The sequence below is a fragment of the Anolis sagrei genome, chromosome 3 (assembly GCF_037176765.1).
Source record: "Anolis sagrei isolate rAnoSag1 chromosome 3, rAnoSag1.mat, whole genome shotgun sequence".
Taxonomy (NCBI): domain Eukaryota; kingdom Metazoa; phylum Chordata; class Lepidosauria; order Squamata; family Dactyloidae; genus Anolis; species Anolis sagrei.
Genome location: NC_090023.1, coordinates 180,591,105 through 180,608,430, shown reverse-complemented (window position 1 = coordinate 180,608,430; position 17,326 = coordinate 180,591,105). Strand labels below are relative to the sequence as shown.

The 17,326-nt window shown below is 39.0% G+C and overlaps 1 protein-coding gene across 6 annotated transcripts in view; it reads right to left on the bottom strand.

Moving 5' to 3' along the window:
- PCDH15 (protocadherin related 15) overlaps positions 1-17,326 on the bottom strand; it is a 1,134,710-nt gene that overhangs the window by 304,826 nt on the left and 812,558 nt on the right. For all 6 annotated transcript variants that reach the window (XM_067465706.1, XM_067465711.1, XM_067465710.1 and 3 more), the window contains one exon: positions 9,230-9,342. In XM_067465706.1, coding sequence (XP_067321807.1) covers positions 9,230-9,342 — 113 coding nt within the window. The remainder of the gene's footprint in view (positions 1-9,229; positions 9,343-17,326) is intronic.

The window sequence follows — 17,326 nt, the reverse complement described above, 5'->3', positions numbered from 1 at the left end:
AAAACACAAACTGTTATAGTTTCCGCTGCCACTTTCCAATTTGTTTATTTGTATTTTTTTGTTGTTCAAATGCCACTTAAGACAATAAAATCTCTAAACAGATATAGTTTGAGGTATATATATCATAAAATATAAAACCATACAAGGCAATTTAAAAGCAATTTTAAAATGACAGCTTCCCCCCCGAAAAACATCATAAATGCATAAGTAAGGATATATAAACAGAACTACAGGTATGATTATTCCCAGTGAAAGTAAGTCTGCTTCAATAAATAAGATTTAAAACTTCGCCCATCTTCTGACTTGAATTACATGGGCGAGAGTATTCCAAAGGATGAGTGTTGCCACTGAAAAGTGTTAGATGTTGACCAGTGGCATTCATTTAGCTGTAGAACCATCTATGTGCCCTCCAACAAAGATCTCAGGGGTCATCATGAATTGTAAGAATATTGACATGTGCTATGTTAAAATTGTATTTTATCATCTCATTTGTGCTTCACCCTAATTTCAAAGGCTCCTTTCATTTTCTTCTCATCAACTAATTACTTTGTATAAATGTCAGAACCCAATACATTATCAACAATCTAATGTGACCAAATAAAATAAAATAGAAAACAAAGCTGGAACTAAATCGGTAGGGAAAACAGTGTATTTCAGTGACTACGATCAGTGACTGCTTTAACCCCCAAACGAATAGTCCCATTAATAGTAACAGAGAAATATTATATTTTTCGCAGTGGATTGTATTTCAAGAGAATGGTTGGCCACTTTGGGTCCTCACTGAGACTCACGATAATTGGGATTAGTTGCAGAAAAGATATTAATCTCCTACGGAAGATTGGTAAATAGATTTTAAAGATTCACTTTCAGAAAGGCCCCATCTACACTGCTATCCTATTTCAGAATGCAGATTTACTGCATTGAACTGGATTATATGGCAGTGTAGCCTCATATAATCCAGTTCAAAGTGGTTCAATCTGCATTACATTTCAAACTGGATTATATGACAGTGTAGATGTGGCCTGAGAAAAATACTTAGGGTACATGTGAATATATTGATTACGCCCATACTTCAGCTAATAGAATTCATTTAGCTGACAAAAAAACCCCCAATGAAACAAATAACAGTGAAATGAAACTATCACATTGATGAAATGAAACTGGTCAAATGCATAACATAGGTGTTTTTAAAGAATTATTTTCTGTACACCATAAATACAAGCATGATAAAAAAAACCCCTCCCTCTCCTTGTACCATTTTACCTGGAATGCTGTGTCGAATTCTGGATACTGCAATTCAAGAAGGATATTGACAAACAGAAATCTACCCAGAAAAGGCCAATCAAAATGGTAAAATGAAAACCATACCCAATAAAGAGCACCTTTATTCCTGCCAAGCAGGAATATACAGTCAAAGCATGTATTTTCCTGCTTGTCAAGTGGTTGAACTGGATAGCCCCTTGTGGTCTCTCCCAACTCTATGAATCTGTGATTCTATGACACTTCTTAAACATCTAATTCAGTGGTTCTCAACCTGTGGGTCCCCAAATGTTTTGGCTATCAACTTTTAACAGCTGGTAAACTGGCTGGGATTTCTGAGAGTTGTAGGCCAAAACACCTGGGGACCCACCGGTTGAGAACTACTGATCTAAGTTACAGTGCTGAATTGTCACAAAGGAAGGATATATGCACACATGCAGTTTCTTGTTCTGAATCATAACTGGAAAGAAATGACTACACTGAAAATGAGAAGTCATGTGATATATAAAGAAACTGCAAAAACTATAGCAATTTTTTTCAAGTCAGAAGCAACTTCCCAGAGGATGCCCAGATTATTTTTTGATATTTTACCATCCTTGTGGGAGGCTTCTCTCATGTCCCTGCATGGGGAGCTGGAGCTGATACAGGAAGCTCATCCACTCTCTCCCCGGATTTGAACCTATGACTTGTCGGTCTTCAGGCATGTCGTCACAAGGGTTTAACCCATTGTGCCAGTCGGTGCTCCAATAGCAAATGAAGAGGCAGAATTGCAAAAGCTCCTTCATAAATGATGTTTTTTTTTCATTCAAAGCTCACTGGGGGAGAATGTGGGAGTAAACTTTGGTGAGCAGGAAATGGAAAGAGTAGAACCTCAGGAAATATTAAAATAAAAGGCCACCTTATCCAGCAAAGACCTTCAGTGGTTTCCCAGGTACTTGCCAAAGCTTAGACATTTATTTATTTATTTATTTATTACAGTATTTCATCCTTCTCACATTGCAGGGGACTCAGGGCGGATTACAATGTACATATACATGGCAAATATTCAATGCCATAAACACACAACATATATAGACAGACACAGAGGTAATTTAACATCCAGCTTTTCTTGAGGGTATTCTGGCCACCAGGGGAGCTGTCCCTTCACTGACCATTTGTGACACTGATGAAGTACTTCCACATTCTTTGCATGCTTGCTGGAGATTTTTATAGTCTCGTAAATTAGTTAAATTTGCCTCCCCGCATAAGCGGTACCTAAATTTCCTACTTGACAGATGCAACTGTTGTGACTCAGCTGGAATCTCAGAGTGATAGTGTCAATGATTCTGATAGGGATGATGGGTTTCAGATGCATAGTCAGGTGCAAAGTTATGATGTCCCTGTGTTAGACAAAGAAGTCCAGGAACAGGGGTTCAGTTGTTTCCCACAGCAAGGGATGACGCTGGGGAAAGTGAAACTACTGAGACTCAGGTGGATTCAGGAAGGGAGGACGGTTCTCAGCCAGATAGTTCTCAGCCTGATAATGAGGGAAAAAGCACTAATGAGGAACTTGACCTTGATGGAGCTGGAGGCTTAGATAGAGCTGATCGGTTGGAATTTAAGGTCCAAAGGAGTGTCAGGATCGCTAGCAGGCGAGAGAGGGAGGCTCAGGGCCATAGAAATACCTTCATGTTGTCCAAAGAGTATTAAATAGGCTGTTTGAACATGCCTCAGTGTCAGAGCAACTTCCCGCTTAATCCAAGGGACTTTGGATTTATCTTGCAGCTTTCATGTTCATGTTTCAGGACTTTGTCATGTTCTCATGGGACTTTGCCTTGCCTGTGTCTTCATGGATCTTGTTTGCCTATGTTACCTTGGATTGATCTTTTGAAATATACTTTTGCCTTTTGAACTTTTATCTTTTATTTTAATAAACCAGAAAGACTACTGCTGGTGTTTTCTTTAGTGTCTTAAGCAAGGTGATTTTACCCTGAGGTGCGACAGCAACTGTCTTTTGGGCTGCAAAGGTTGACAGCAAGCTACACAAAATTGGTCGGAAGCTCACTCTGACCTGGGCTGACTTTGAACTCATGACCTTTCGGTCAGTAGTGATCTTAATGCAGCTGACTTCCATCTAGCTGCGCCACAGCCCGAGTTCAACAATGTATTTGTTGAATGCAAATTCCCAGAATCCCCCTGGCACTTCAGTTACTGCTTGTGAGGACTGATTGGGGAAGTTTGGAAATGTTGCGAGGGACACTTTTCCAAGCACAGTAACCAGCAACTTGGGGGGGGGGGGGGCTGAATTAATTGAGGTGAAAGGATGGCAGACTAACCTCTTCCAACCGTCCCATGGAAAACCACAGAAGGGAGTCTCATTTCTTGAGATGTATGCTTCATTGCTTTTGAGGCATGAGCCTTTATGCCTGCTCTCCATCCCCTAGTTTGGCAAACCCTGGTGGAGTTGCTAGGGATCAATACTATCCTGCAGAATGGGAACCTTTACAAAGGAATTTTACAGCAAGTTCAGGCAGTCTTTTCTGTGACTTACTCCTGTTATGAGGCAGGAATCTGACATACTGCAGTAAGAAAAGATCACACATGCCTTGTGTAATTCCCCTTTCTCTGACAAATTTAGTTCGTAAGCTCCTTGTGGCAGGAACTGTACTTACTTTGACCTCATAATTGCAGAAGGCCAGTTTGATCAGTCTGATCAGTGAGCAGCCTCACAACATAGAGAATAGAGACAATGTAAGGCAAGGAGTTGTCTCCAGTCTAGTGATTCTTCCTTGATATCATCCATACCATGCATGTGGCCTCCTCCAATAGACTACTCCTCACTAGTCTGAGCTTCAAGCCATCAGTATCAATGTAACTTGATCATCACTCAGCTGCAATAAATCTTCATTATGTCAGTGTGCAATTAATTACGGGTCACCATTCCTAAGTTCCGACTCTCTTAACAAGAATACGATCGCTATAGGAATATAGCTGAAATGAATACACTGTCATTTTCCCTTTCTTCCAACACAACTCTCCTTCATACATAAAGAATGAGAGTTGTAATGGAGATTTCTATGTTTTACAATGTAGTAACTACAAGACATTAACTATCCTCCACTAACTGTTTTTGCCCATCTGTACAAAGGTTTATGAAGTCAGCCTAGAGGGAGAGTCTGTTGACTTATCTTTGTAAACTATTCTACTTTTTTAAGAGGAGAGGCATTTAAGCAATGCTAGCAGAGAAGAAAAAAGAAGCAAGGATAAGAAGCAAGAGTGATTATACCATTCTACCAACTTGATGGCATATAGTCAAAGCTTTTGTACCTAAACTATAATGTGTCTCCCAGTCCTGCTGTCACTAATAAGCTATTACACCAAATCTATCCAGTCTGCCATCTCTCTCTCTCTGATTTACATTTTGTTTTCTCATCACACTGAAACAAAGGGCAGCTAAAAGATACTGGTTTAAAAATAAAATAAAAATATAAGAATTTATTTATTTATTTATTTCGTATCAAAAGCATTGCATAGATTAGTATAAAACTGATAAAAAATAGAAGGAGCGCAGGTGGCTAAATATCTTTTGACCAAAAATGGGCAACAGCAATGACATTGTCTGTAGCCTCCAACAATTCTTCCTCTGCACATGAGGCAGGGCATAGTAGACAAGCATACAGATGCAGAGTTGTCTGTTCTGCTCCACAGTCACATAAGGTGTGGGATTCTTTTAGGTAGTGCCATTTTGCCAGGTTGTCTTTTGATCTACCCACTCCACTTCTGAGTCTGTTCAGGGACTTCGATGTTGGCCATTCTTGGTGTGCCCCTGGATGAAGACCCTCGGGGGGGGGGGGGATCCAGTTGGGATTTCCTGGTCTAGCTGCCCAGAGGGATACCCTTGCTGTTGCTGGAGGGAAGCCAAGAGGAGTGATAGTTCTCATAAAGCTTTTCCTTGATTTGAGTCTACTGGGAGGAGGCTGGTAGGCATGTAGTGGGTGGCTTTCACAGTGTTCAACCTTATTTCTCTCACATTTAGCAGCAACTTCCTGTTGCACATTGGGGGGGGGGGGGGGCAATACCAGCTAGCTTGTAGAGTTTATCAACAGGTGTAGGTTTAATAAAAAAATAAAATATAATAAAACAAATAATAAACAAATGATAATCAGATTTTTCTAAAAAAAAAGCAACCGACACAAATTTTGAACACATCAGTTCAAAAAATTATAAATATATATTAATTATTATTGAAATATAATTCTTAACACTATATATATAAAACTCAGCTGAATAAAGGCACCTTACTTTGAGCAAAATGTTAATAGTCTATTATACGTTACATGCTTTAATGAACAATTTCTGTAAAACATGGTCTATAAATAAACACATCAATAAAATATTTAAAACTTCAAAAATTGAATCCACAAAGTGGAAAGTGGCTGGTATATAGATGAAAAAGGAGATAGAAAAGGAGTTGGTATTGCAATTATACAACAATGACAAACTGATTGCAGATAGTAGTCAGATTTTAATTGCATTTCATAGGTATTTTTCAGACTTATTTAAGAAGAGGAAAAATTAGAAGTTAAGATTCATAAACAGGAGAGGGGTGCTTAATCCAATAATTATCCCAAAGTGTAGTTTAAAGGGAACAATTAGCTATGGAAATATGTGGTGTCACTAGGTTATGCAACACCCAGTGCATGAAGTCATGCCACACACAACTGATTAGGTGGCATGGGATAATAATAATAATAATAATAATAATAATAATAATAATAATAATAATAAACAAAATTGAAGGAAAAGTTGATAAGGAGAAGACCTGGTTATGGCTCACAAATGGAACACTGAAGAAGGAGACAGAAGGCCTGATTTTTCCAGCTCAGGAGCAAGCCATCAGAACCAATGCCATTAAAGGCCGGATTGAAAAATCAGCTGATGACCCAAAATGCAGACTGTGCAAGGAAGCTGATGAAACCATGGCTCATATCCTCAGCTGTTGCAAGAAAATCGCTCAGATAGACTACAAACAAAGGCACAACTCTGTGGCTCAAACAGCCCCCCCCCCCCCCCCGAATCAAAATCCTGGCTACGGGCCTGCTTAGCAGGGACCGACTTGGCTTAACAGAAGCCAAGCAAACACATTTCTCATTACAGCAGATGGTTCCCTCATCATCAAAAGGTGAGGAATCATCTTGCTATCACCTTCTGTGATGGTTTCCTCAGTGTGGACTGCACTCACTGCACCACTGATGAAAATGGAAAAAATAAAGAATTTTCTTCTCAGTGCAGACAGCTTAAGATGGATATGAATGGAGGCATCATTCAGCAGTACAATTGAACTAGCAGAGAAAACATCCTAGACAGATTGGTCTAAGCTGGCTTTCTGAATAGATAGATATACATTCTGACTTAAATACAGATATTTTGTAGTAACATGCTGGAAAACAGAAGCCCAAATAAGCCAATTTGCCACATCTAGCCAATTTAATGGATATTTCAACACTGGTGTGTTAAATGATACTATTCAAGCATGTGGCATATTATTAGTCTTACAGATTGATACTCTTGCTTATTATCCACTCAGCTGCACACCAACCAAGTAATTCAAATCTAATAATGCCTGTAAAAATTTCCATTAATAATACAGCCGGTTATTAAAGCACTATATTATGACCACGTACAACAGTAATTGATTTCTTAAATTGGTGTAGCATTATTGTGCTTGGTTACCCTAGCATCAATGTGCTTCAGTTAAAAACTTACAGGTTTTGGCCAGTGTAAAGTACAAACCAGGTGTATTTTAAATGTTCAAACTATACACAAGAACTCTAGAACCTAAGGGATGGAAATTAATCATATAATAAAGACATTTTCTGGAATTAACACAATCACTAGTTGGCATTCCTTTAAAATGCATGGGAGATATAATGTTTAATGACATTTCTATTCAAAATCCTAATTGTACGTAATCCATGGCTATGGTAGTCCATGTCTTAGTCAAATTCCGTTCGGATTCCTACAATGCTCTCTGCATGGGGTGGTCTTTGAAGATAGTTCAGAAGCTTCAATTAGTTCAGAGATTGACAGCCAGGTTGCTAACTGGAGTGCCATACAGGGAGCGAACAACTCGCATGTTACAGGAGCTCCACTAGCAGCTGGTCTGCACCCGAGCTCAATATAAGTGCTGGTCATTACCTACAAAGCCCTAAACGGTTGGGGTCCAGGCTATTTAGCTAACCACATCTGCACATATAAAACAACACGGGCATTGCAGTCAGCAGAGGAGGCCCTGTGCTCAGTCCCACCCTGTCTCTCAAGCATGGTTGGTGGGAACGAAAGCAGGAGCCTTCTCCGTGATCGCTTTCTCCCTCTGGAACTCCCTCCCTATGGAACTGAGAACAGCCCCATCACTCCTTTCTTCAAGAAACAATTAAAACATTCTTTTGCACATTGGTTTTTTTATGAGGAAGATGATTATCTTCCTATGCCTTTTATCTTGATTGACGATGCTGACACTGACTATATTACTGTACATTATTGGAGAACCATGTTTTATCTGTATATCTATATAACTATATTTTTCTATACAGATTTTATCAGCCTGTTGTGTGATTTATGAGGTTGGTTGACCACATGTTGTAGCCTAAGCTAATTTATCTGGTTTATTTTAACTGTTTGTTTTTAACTTTTTGCTTGTTTTTGTCTTATTGTTATCTTTGTCATAGCACACAGTACTGAATGTTTGTTATCTTTGTTTTTGGAAGCTGCTCTGAGCCCCTTCATTGGAGAGGGCAGGTTAAAAATAAGGTTTTATATTATTTTATATTAGATGATGATGATAATCCTTATTAGACTGCTAACTAAGATTATGTCAGGTCCTTTGGCTGCCGATCCAATTCCGAGCAAAATTCAAAGTGCTGGTCTTGACCTATAAAACCCTATACAGTTCCTAACCAGTGTACCTGTCCGTACGTATCTCCTTCTACGTCCCACCTAGGAGCTCAAGATCTTCTGGGGAGGCCCTACTTTCAGCCCTGCCTCTGTCACAAACACACTTGGAGGGGATGAGGGACCGGGCCTTCTCGGTGGTGGACCCCCACTTGTGGAATTCACTTCCCGGGGAAATTAAACTGTCTTCATCCCTCCTCACCTTTAGAAAGAAGTTAAAGATATGGATGTGGGACCAGGCCTTTGGGTAACTATGCGGACTACGATATAGACAATGATGACAATTGCTATGGTAATGTACTATGGGCAAGCTTGATGAGTCTCCAACTACAGAATTCAGCTATATAATGGCCACCAGACTGGTATATTTTAGTAGATTTAAATTGTATTGACTTAATGTTTTTAACTATATATAATTATTGCTTCTGTTCTGTATTTTATTATGTTTACATGGAGGCATCAAATTGTTGCCGCCTGGAAGGCACCCTGAGCCACCCCTTAGGGGGTTGAGAAGGGCAGGATAAAAATATTCTAAATAAATAAATAAATATAACCTTTATCAATTTTAAGTAAGTAAAATGAGCAATTTCTTAAAATATTCTTGTGTCGAACTACCACGGCAGAGTTCTCTATCTGAGGAGTATAAATGCATACTCCCAAGATTCTATAATATGTCATATAATTCTGCATTTAAAGGGTTTTTAGACTGCTATAAATGTCGAGTTTAAATACACTCTGCGTCCTAAAAAGTATCACTGGCTTTGTGCTTCTTAAGTACCAAGCAGTACATCTCTCCACCATGCTGTCAATTCAATACTATTGTCATAGCAATCATCAAAGGGAAATATACCAGTTGTTGTACAACATGTCATTAAATTAATCATACAGTATGAGTCACTGTTTTTTAAGGATTGTCTTTCTCCGATATGGAAATTTGTTTATAAACTGACAGTTCAAGAAAAGAATCCTTACATCCCCCATGGATTTTATTACTTAGCAATGTATAAATGCATGGAAATGAGAATTCAGTTGAAATTACCTTAATAACCAAATCAAATTTCTGGTGCAAATCTCTGTTTATTGGCTTTAGAAGGCAGAGTACCGCAGTCGTAACATTCATACTGAAATACTGCGAATAATCCTCAGGAGCCCCTGCAAAAAAAGAGAGTGAGGTTTGAACATATAATTGAGATGAAGAATCAGTATGACTCATAAATTTCATTTAAAATGTTTTCATGACATTTGCTAATACATTCAAGTATTTTACTGGTTTTTAAAAATCCCAACAATTAATTAGTATGTATACCTCATATATCTGCATACAAGTAAAGTTTCTTTATTTCTGTATAGTGATCATTTCAATAAGTGTGAGATTTCTCATGAGTGTTTCTCTGTCCATAAGAGACAAGTGGAAATATTAGGGTAAACTTGTACCGTGTCATACAAAGTCAGACCATTGATCGCACTAACCTTCTCCTCCCTGGCTTTCTCCAATTCAGTTGAATTTACAATTCCTATCATCCTTTCTCAGCATGGCAAATGACAACATGGTTGTAGCTTAACATACCTAAAGAGTGCTGGGTTGGGACAGCTGGTTAAAATTAATTCATAATAATTATCCAGGGTTTCAGAGAGCCATCTTTTCAGCCTTATCTGGGGTTGTTGTTGTGTTGTGTTTTTGTGCAGGTACAACTGTACCAGGAGCTCCAGTTTTGTTTGCTTTGCATTGAATGTTTGTTGTAGTCCTAAATTTCAGGGACTCTGCAGATAGGTGGCTTCTTTTGGCTGCAATCATAGGGCAAGCCACCTGTCAATTATAGTTAGGTTCCCTGGTCCCGCCTCCTTTTTGGGTTTTGGAGGGAATAGGAGCCAGTTTGGGTCAGTCCACACAGAGAAGCTTTCCATGCAGGACATAATACCAAGAGCTCCTGTAGAAAGCTTTGTCTTCTACAGCTTGGCCGGGGAGAAAGGTCCCGTAGCTTAGCCGAGGATCATACAGTCTTACAGCTCCTTTGCTGAGGGACTTCAGTCAGCCATCACCTAAACCTGAACTCCTTTTTCCCTGGATGTCTACAAAGCTCTGCTTGGTAAGGGTCACTCACGGAAGCCAGAAGCAGTTGGTACCGGATGCAGGGGCTCCACGCCAACAGAGGCAAAGACAGACTACCCAGATTAGAAGTTAAGGATTTCCCTATTAGCTAAAATACAGTTTATGAAGATAGTGCCTGTTCCCTGTGGACAGGATTGAGAGAGCCAATAGACTGTTAAGAAAGCCTTAAAGTGCCTGTTTGTTTTCAATAATAAAGAACTTTGTTGAACCTTTAAGCAATCTAAAGACTCTGTTTTAAGGAAATCCAAGGGCCTTTAATCTGAGGCAGCCCCGGCGTCCCATTGGGCACACAGAATTTATGTCCTGTCTATAGTTTTTTGCACAGGCCCAGCGTGCGACAGCACAGTTTTGTTTTTGCAAGAGAACACTAAAGTATAACATTTTCTACAATTTTATATAATGTGTTATACATGTGACTATCTTAGCATTTTAACTGGTTATTATAATCTCTACGGTGAAACTAGTCACTAGAAAAGTTGCTAAATAAGCACACAAACATAAAGTCAAAGGAGACTGACCATACAAACCATACTACTGAGCTACAGCGCCCTTGTGCTGAAAGCATTCAATGTTCCAGAAATATCTCAGTAACTACAGTCAAGTTGGATACATTAAAATGTGCATGATATTTCCAGTATCTGGAAAATTGTACACGTGATGTATAGAAAAGCACTGTTTTTTTCTCCATATATAGATGACACCTATTTCAAACGTAACAAGTAAAAATGAAACCAGACCAAAACCTTCACACAATCTCATTTCTTTCCGGCAGGAAATGTATTTTGAGGACTATTTCGTTACAAGCTATACTTTTCAGCTCCACAGACCATTCTGTCCAATGCAGCAGCATTTACCAGTTTTCACAGTTATACCCCCTGATGTGCATTGCGATTACCCATGTACACAGCATGGATGTCTCCTTCCACTACAAGAATCAATTAAAGAAGATGTTGCCATTTTCATTCGACAAAGATTCAGCCCCTTGGCTACAATGGAAAATTTTAAAGGCTCAATTCTAAGTCATTTTAAGGCCTATTTGCATGAAACCTATGTCAGTTTTAGACCCCATTTATAACTACAGGCCTGTCAAGTTTCAAAACAATTCATTGATCTACTAATTTTTAAGAATTATTTTAAGTTTTAACCATAACATTTTTAAAAAATAAACTGCAAGAGAGGGTTCTGGGAATTGTAGACACCAGTTGTGTCAATTCTCAGCCAGAGCATGGACACAACCAGACTTTTATTGGCTGAGAAACAGAGAGAGGAAAAAAAACTAAACTCCCAAGAGGAACTTTTCAATGCCCACCCTATGCAAGTTCTATTGGAAAAGCAAGTTACCAGCAGGGCTCTCTCTGAAGAAGGACCCTAAGAAAAATTTCCAAAAAAAAAACAATGGAAGGATGCTGCTGCTGCCAGAGAGGGAGAAAAAGACACTGGTCTGTAATAATCCCATCTTTTCCAGGAGCCCAGCTAGACCCCTGCCTCCTTTGCAGTAACCAATAAAATCTGTCTCTCTCAATCCGTTTTGCCGAGCTTTTCAGTACCCTTCTACCTGGACTGTTTTCAGAGAATATATTAAATGGACCATTGAATATTACAAATAATTTTGGTTCAAACTGATTTGGGCTCAAGTCTAATAGCTACCACAAAATCCATGGGGGACATGAGAGAAGTCTCCTCGCAGGATTGCAAGACATCCGGGCGTCCCCTGGGCCTTCGTAGACGGCTGATTCTCTTGCCACAGAAACGACCAGCATGCTGATGATCATGCCATTATTGCTCAAGCAGGGAGCTTTGAGATGGTAGAATAGAAGCTTTCCGAAGCTCTAGGTGCTCTTACTGCCTATTACAGGGAAAACCAGCTGATCCCTAACCCATCTAAAACACAGACATGTGCCTTTCATCTCAAGAACAGAGAAGCATCCCGAGCTCTGAAGATCACCTGGGAAGGAATCCCACTGGAGCATTGCAGCGCACCAAAATACCTGGGAGTCACTCTGGACCGTGCTCTTACCTACAAGAAGCACTGCCTGAACATCAAGCAAAAAGTGGGTGCTAGAAACAATATTATATTAAAGCTGACTGGCACAACCTGGCGATCACAACCAGATACAGTGAAGACATCTGCCCTTGTGTTGTGCTACTCTGCTGCTGAGTATGCATGCCCAGTGTGGAACACATCTCACCACACTAAAACAGTGGATGTGGCTCTTAATGAGACATGCCGCATTATCACAGGGTGTCTGCGCCCTACACCACTGGAGAAATTACACTGCTTAGCCGGTGTTGCACCACCTGACATCCGCCGGGAAGTAGCAGCCAATAGTGAAAGGACCAAGCAGAGACATCCCCAGCTCATCCCCTGTTAGGGTATCAGCCAGCACGTCAACGACTTAAATCTAGACATAGTTTTCTAAGATCTACAGAGACACTCACTGGAACACCTCAGCAAGCGAGAGTCCAAAAGTGCCAGGCTCAAACCCAGAACCTCAACCAATGGCTGATACCAAATGAGAGACTCCCCTCTGGGCACACAGAGGACTGGGCGACTTGGAAGGCGCTAAACAGACTGCACTCTGGCACCACGAGATGCAGAGCCAACCTTCAGAAATGGGGCTACAAAGTGGAATCCACGATATGTGAGTGTGGAGAAGAGCAAACCACTGACCACCTGCTACAATGCAACCGGAGCCCTGCCACATGCACAATGGAGGACTTTCTTGCAGCAACACCAGAAGCACTACAAGTGGCCAGATACTGGTCAAATGACATTTAATCAACTACCAAACTCACAAATTTTATATTTTGTCTGTTTGTTTGCTTTGTTCTGTTAGAAATGTAATATAATCGACTGGTTGCCCTGACATGACAAATAAATAAATACAAAATCCATGGTAAACTCACTCTAATCCTAGCTGCTTCTACACTAGAGAATTAATGCTGTTTGAGACCACTTTAACTGTTATGGTTCAATACTATGGAATCATTGAAGTTGTAGTACTATAAAGTTTATATCTGGTAAAGAGTGCTAGTGCTTATCCTTACAATTTTGTCCAGACAAAACCCATGTTTGAAATCGTATAATCCATTCAAGACAGATTTGGTCAAATGACATTTAATCAACTACCAAGCTTGCAAACTTTGTGTTTTGTCTGTCTGTTTGTTTGTTTTGTTAAAAATATAATACAAATGTCTGGTTGCTCCTGACACGATAAATAAATAAGATTTGAGTTCATGCTTCCCAAGGAATTGAAAGAATGAGGAATATGCACAGATGCACCAAAACAACCAAAGCTACTTTGGAATGTTCCTTGTTACATTGAACACAAGAAAATATAAAAATTGTACAAACTATACAAAAATGTCCAAGTTAAAGGGTTTCTTTAAAATGAAAGTTACTCTATACAAAAAAATATAAGTTATGGCAAAAAAAAATCCAATAATTTACAGCTTGAAGTGAAGCAAAGTCAACACAGAATGGAGTGAGCATAGAATGAGATTGCATGGGCACACTATCTAAAAAAAACCCTATCTAAAAAAAGATTAAGCTGAAACCTTGAATTAGGGAACATAAAGGTGACATTTTAAAAGCAGAAGCCAGTACTGTAGGATCTAAAGCTTGCGGTATGATTCAGCTCTGTTATGACTCTATAGGACACTTGCTACTCGTCTGTCTCCCAATTCAATCTTTTCTCTTTTTATCACTACTGCAGTAAGTAGAGATGACTAACCAGGAAAATCCTAGAGAAATTCACACTGCACAGTAAAATGAGCTCTGATTGTCTTTGTTTGATCATGGCATGAAAGCAATGAATAGGAACTATCAAGCCATTGTCAAAGAAGAAAAAAGAGGAGGACGGGCCATCTGTATTCTATTATACAGGATAAAGTCGACTGTTCTGTAAGTGTGGTAGCTAAAATACAGAAGCAATATTTTATTCATTTTGTACAGCCTATACTGATGTTGGAAAATATGTTATACAAAGCAGTTACAATTACAAGCTACAGGAAGGAAGGAATGTCTAACAATGTATACTTGCCAAATTCATACTTTACTTTTGGGATCAGCTAGGACTGGAAGTATTTCAGCATATGGGTAAGTCAATCTAAACAGGCTTTTTTGAAAAATAAAGTTACCGCATATACTCAAGTATAAGCTGACCAGAATATAAACCGAGGCACCGAATTTTACCACAAAAAATGGGGGAAATGTATTGACCCGAGTATAAGCCGAGGGTGGGAAATGCAGCAGCTGCTGGTAAATTTAAAAATAAAAATAGATACCAAAAATTATATTAACTGAGGCATCAGTAGATTTAATGTTTCTGAATATTTACATAAAACTGTAATCTATATAAATAAAAAATAGAAATATATAAATAATAAATAGAAATGCCGCCAAATTTGGCCACAAGACACCTACTAACCCAAGGAGTGACCATCACTCAAAAAAATGATTTTGTCATTTGGGAGTTGTAGTTGCTGGGATTTATAGTTAACCTACAATCAAAGAGCATTCTGAACTCCACCAATGATGGAATTGAACCAAACTTGGCACACAGGACTCCCATGATCAACAGAAAAGGGTTTAGTGGGCACTGCCCTTGAGTTTGGGAGTTGTAGTTCACCTATATCCAAAGAGCACTGTGGACTCAAGCAATGATGGATCTGGACCAAATTTGGCTCAAATATTCCATATGACCAAAGTATGAACATAGATGGATTTTGGGGGAAATAGACCTTGAAACTTCGGAGTTGTAGTTACTGGGATTTATAGTTCACCTACACTCAAAGAACATTCTGAACCCCACCAATGACAGAATTGGGGCAAACTTCTCACACAGAACCCCCATGACCAACAGAAAATACTTAAGGCCAACTCCCTTCACCGGGGCTAGAAAACATAATCAAAGTCCTCCTGACAAAGAGCCATCCAGCCATAGATATAGATAGATATATATGATTCACACACAGAGAGATATAGTATCATAGATTTGAAAGGGACCCCTAAAGAAGGACAATTATATGTTGCATGCTCCAGAGCAGGCAAACCAGACAATCTCCACATCAACACTGACAAAGAAACAGCAAGAAATACTGTTTACCCACAAGCATAAAATAATTATATATATTAGAAACCAACACTTTCTCATTACTTTATTTTCCAGATTACCAGACGGGGCCACAGCAACGCGTGGCTGGAGATGGCTAGTTTAAGATAAGACTGTTCAATGCTGATTAAACCACTATTCTAACCTTCTTCAATTGAAATATGCTTACATATCTTTCCAATAATAATAACGGGAGTAAAATCACAAATGTAATCTATATAAATAAAAATGTAATGTTTATTTGTGGGATAGGCATAACTCAAATACCACTGGATGAATTGACACAAAATTTGGACACAATATACCTATCAAGCCAAGAAGTGACAATCATTCAGAATACAGTGGAAGGAACTTAAAAAGCCAATAAAGCAAAAAGATGCTACACTACACGCGCAAAAACGACTCCCCCTGGCAAACAAAACACACAATAGCATATCCACACTCCCTTCCAGACTACATCTCGCAGCATCCCCTACATCAGGCCATTTAGGAGAGGAGGATACAAATGCACTGCTTCCAAGCTGCAAGCTTTCTTCTCCTTGGATTTCTTTGAGAGCATCCCAATCCCTGCATATTTCCAATTTCCTATTCCTGGGCTGCAACTCTCAGCAGTCCTCCAGATAGATAGATCAAATAGAGATAGGTAGATAGGTAGATAGATAGAGTGATCAGGAGGACTGCTGGGAGTTGCAGTCCAAGAATAGGTAGAGAAGGAAGAAAGGGGAGAAAGAGGAGGGGAAAGAAAAATGGCGAAGGAAGGAAGGAAGGAAGGAAGGAGAGAAAGAAAGAAAAGAAAGAGAGAGGGAAGGTTGGCCACAGCAATGTGTGGCGGGTACAGATAGTAATAATAATAAATGATAGAGTAAAATAACGGAAATGTAATAACAACAACAATAATAAAGTAAAATAATAAATATAATAATAATAAATAGAGTAAAATAATAATAATAATAATAATCTGATAAATAACTTTGATTCGAGTATAAGCCCGGGGGGTGGGGTACTTAAAAAAAGGCTGAAAAACTCTGTTTATACTCAAGTATATATAGTACTCTATTGTTGAAATGTCATTCATGTGATGCCTAAATATATTTTAATAAATAATCATTCTATGCCTACTGATGTTTCTTTAAGTGAAAATGAGTCTGCTTATCTCACTCGTTTCTAGTCACAGCACAGCCTGGAATTGCCTATGAAGGATAACCCTCATTTGTTCAAACAGGCCACAAATTTGGCTTCCAGGAGAAGAGCAAATCACAGACTAGGCTTGGGCGGTTTCGTTCGTCAGTTTCGTAATTCGTTATTAATTCGTATTTAAATTAGCTTACGATCCAATATTGAGCCATGCAGGACTACTGTGAGGAGTAATTAAAAATCGAAACAAATTTTCCAATTTATTTCGTATTGTTTCGTAATTGTTTCGTAATTGGTTCAAAATTGTTTCGAAATTGTTTCGAAATTATTTCCGTATGTCTGGTGCAAGTTTTATAGTTGTTGTTTGTTTTATCAGTGTTAAAAAATAAATTATCACACCAACATTCAACAACAGAGGGAGAGGGAAGCTTCAGAAGTTCCCCCTGTCCCATTTGGAGGTTTTTTTTTTTAGCATATCGCGCAATCGCGTCCGCCATTAACGAATCAATTCGTAATTTTACGAAATTTTGTATATTTCGAACTTTTTTAAAGGAAAATTTCAGAATTCTTTAAAAAAACGAAACACAAGGGCCCCCTAAAAATGAAACGAGTTTAGAACCAAATTTTTCTGTGGTTACCCAAGCCTACCACAGACCATTGACTACAATGTAGTCTGAGCCCTGTCACATGCACAATGGAGGACTTTCTCACAGCAATACCAGAGGCACTCCAAACGGCCAGCTTCCTGTCAAAGAAAATTTAGCATAATGCCAAGTTC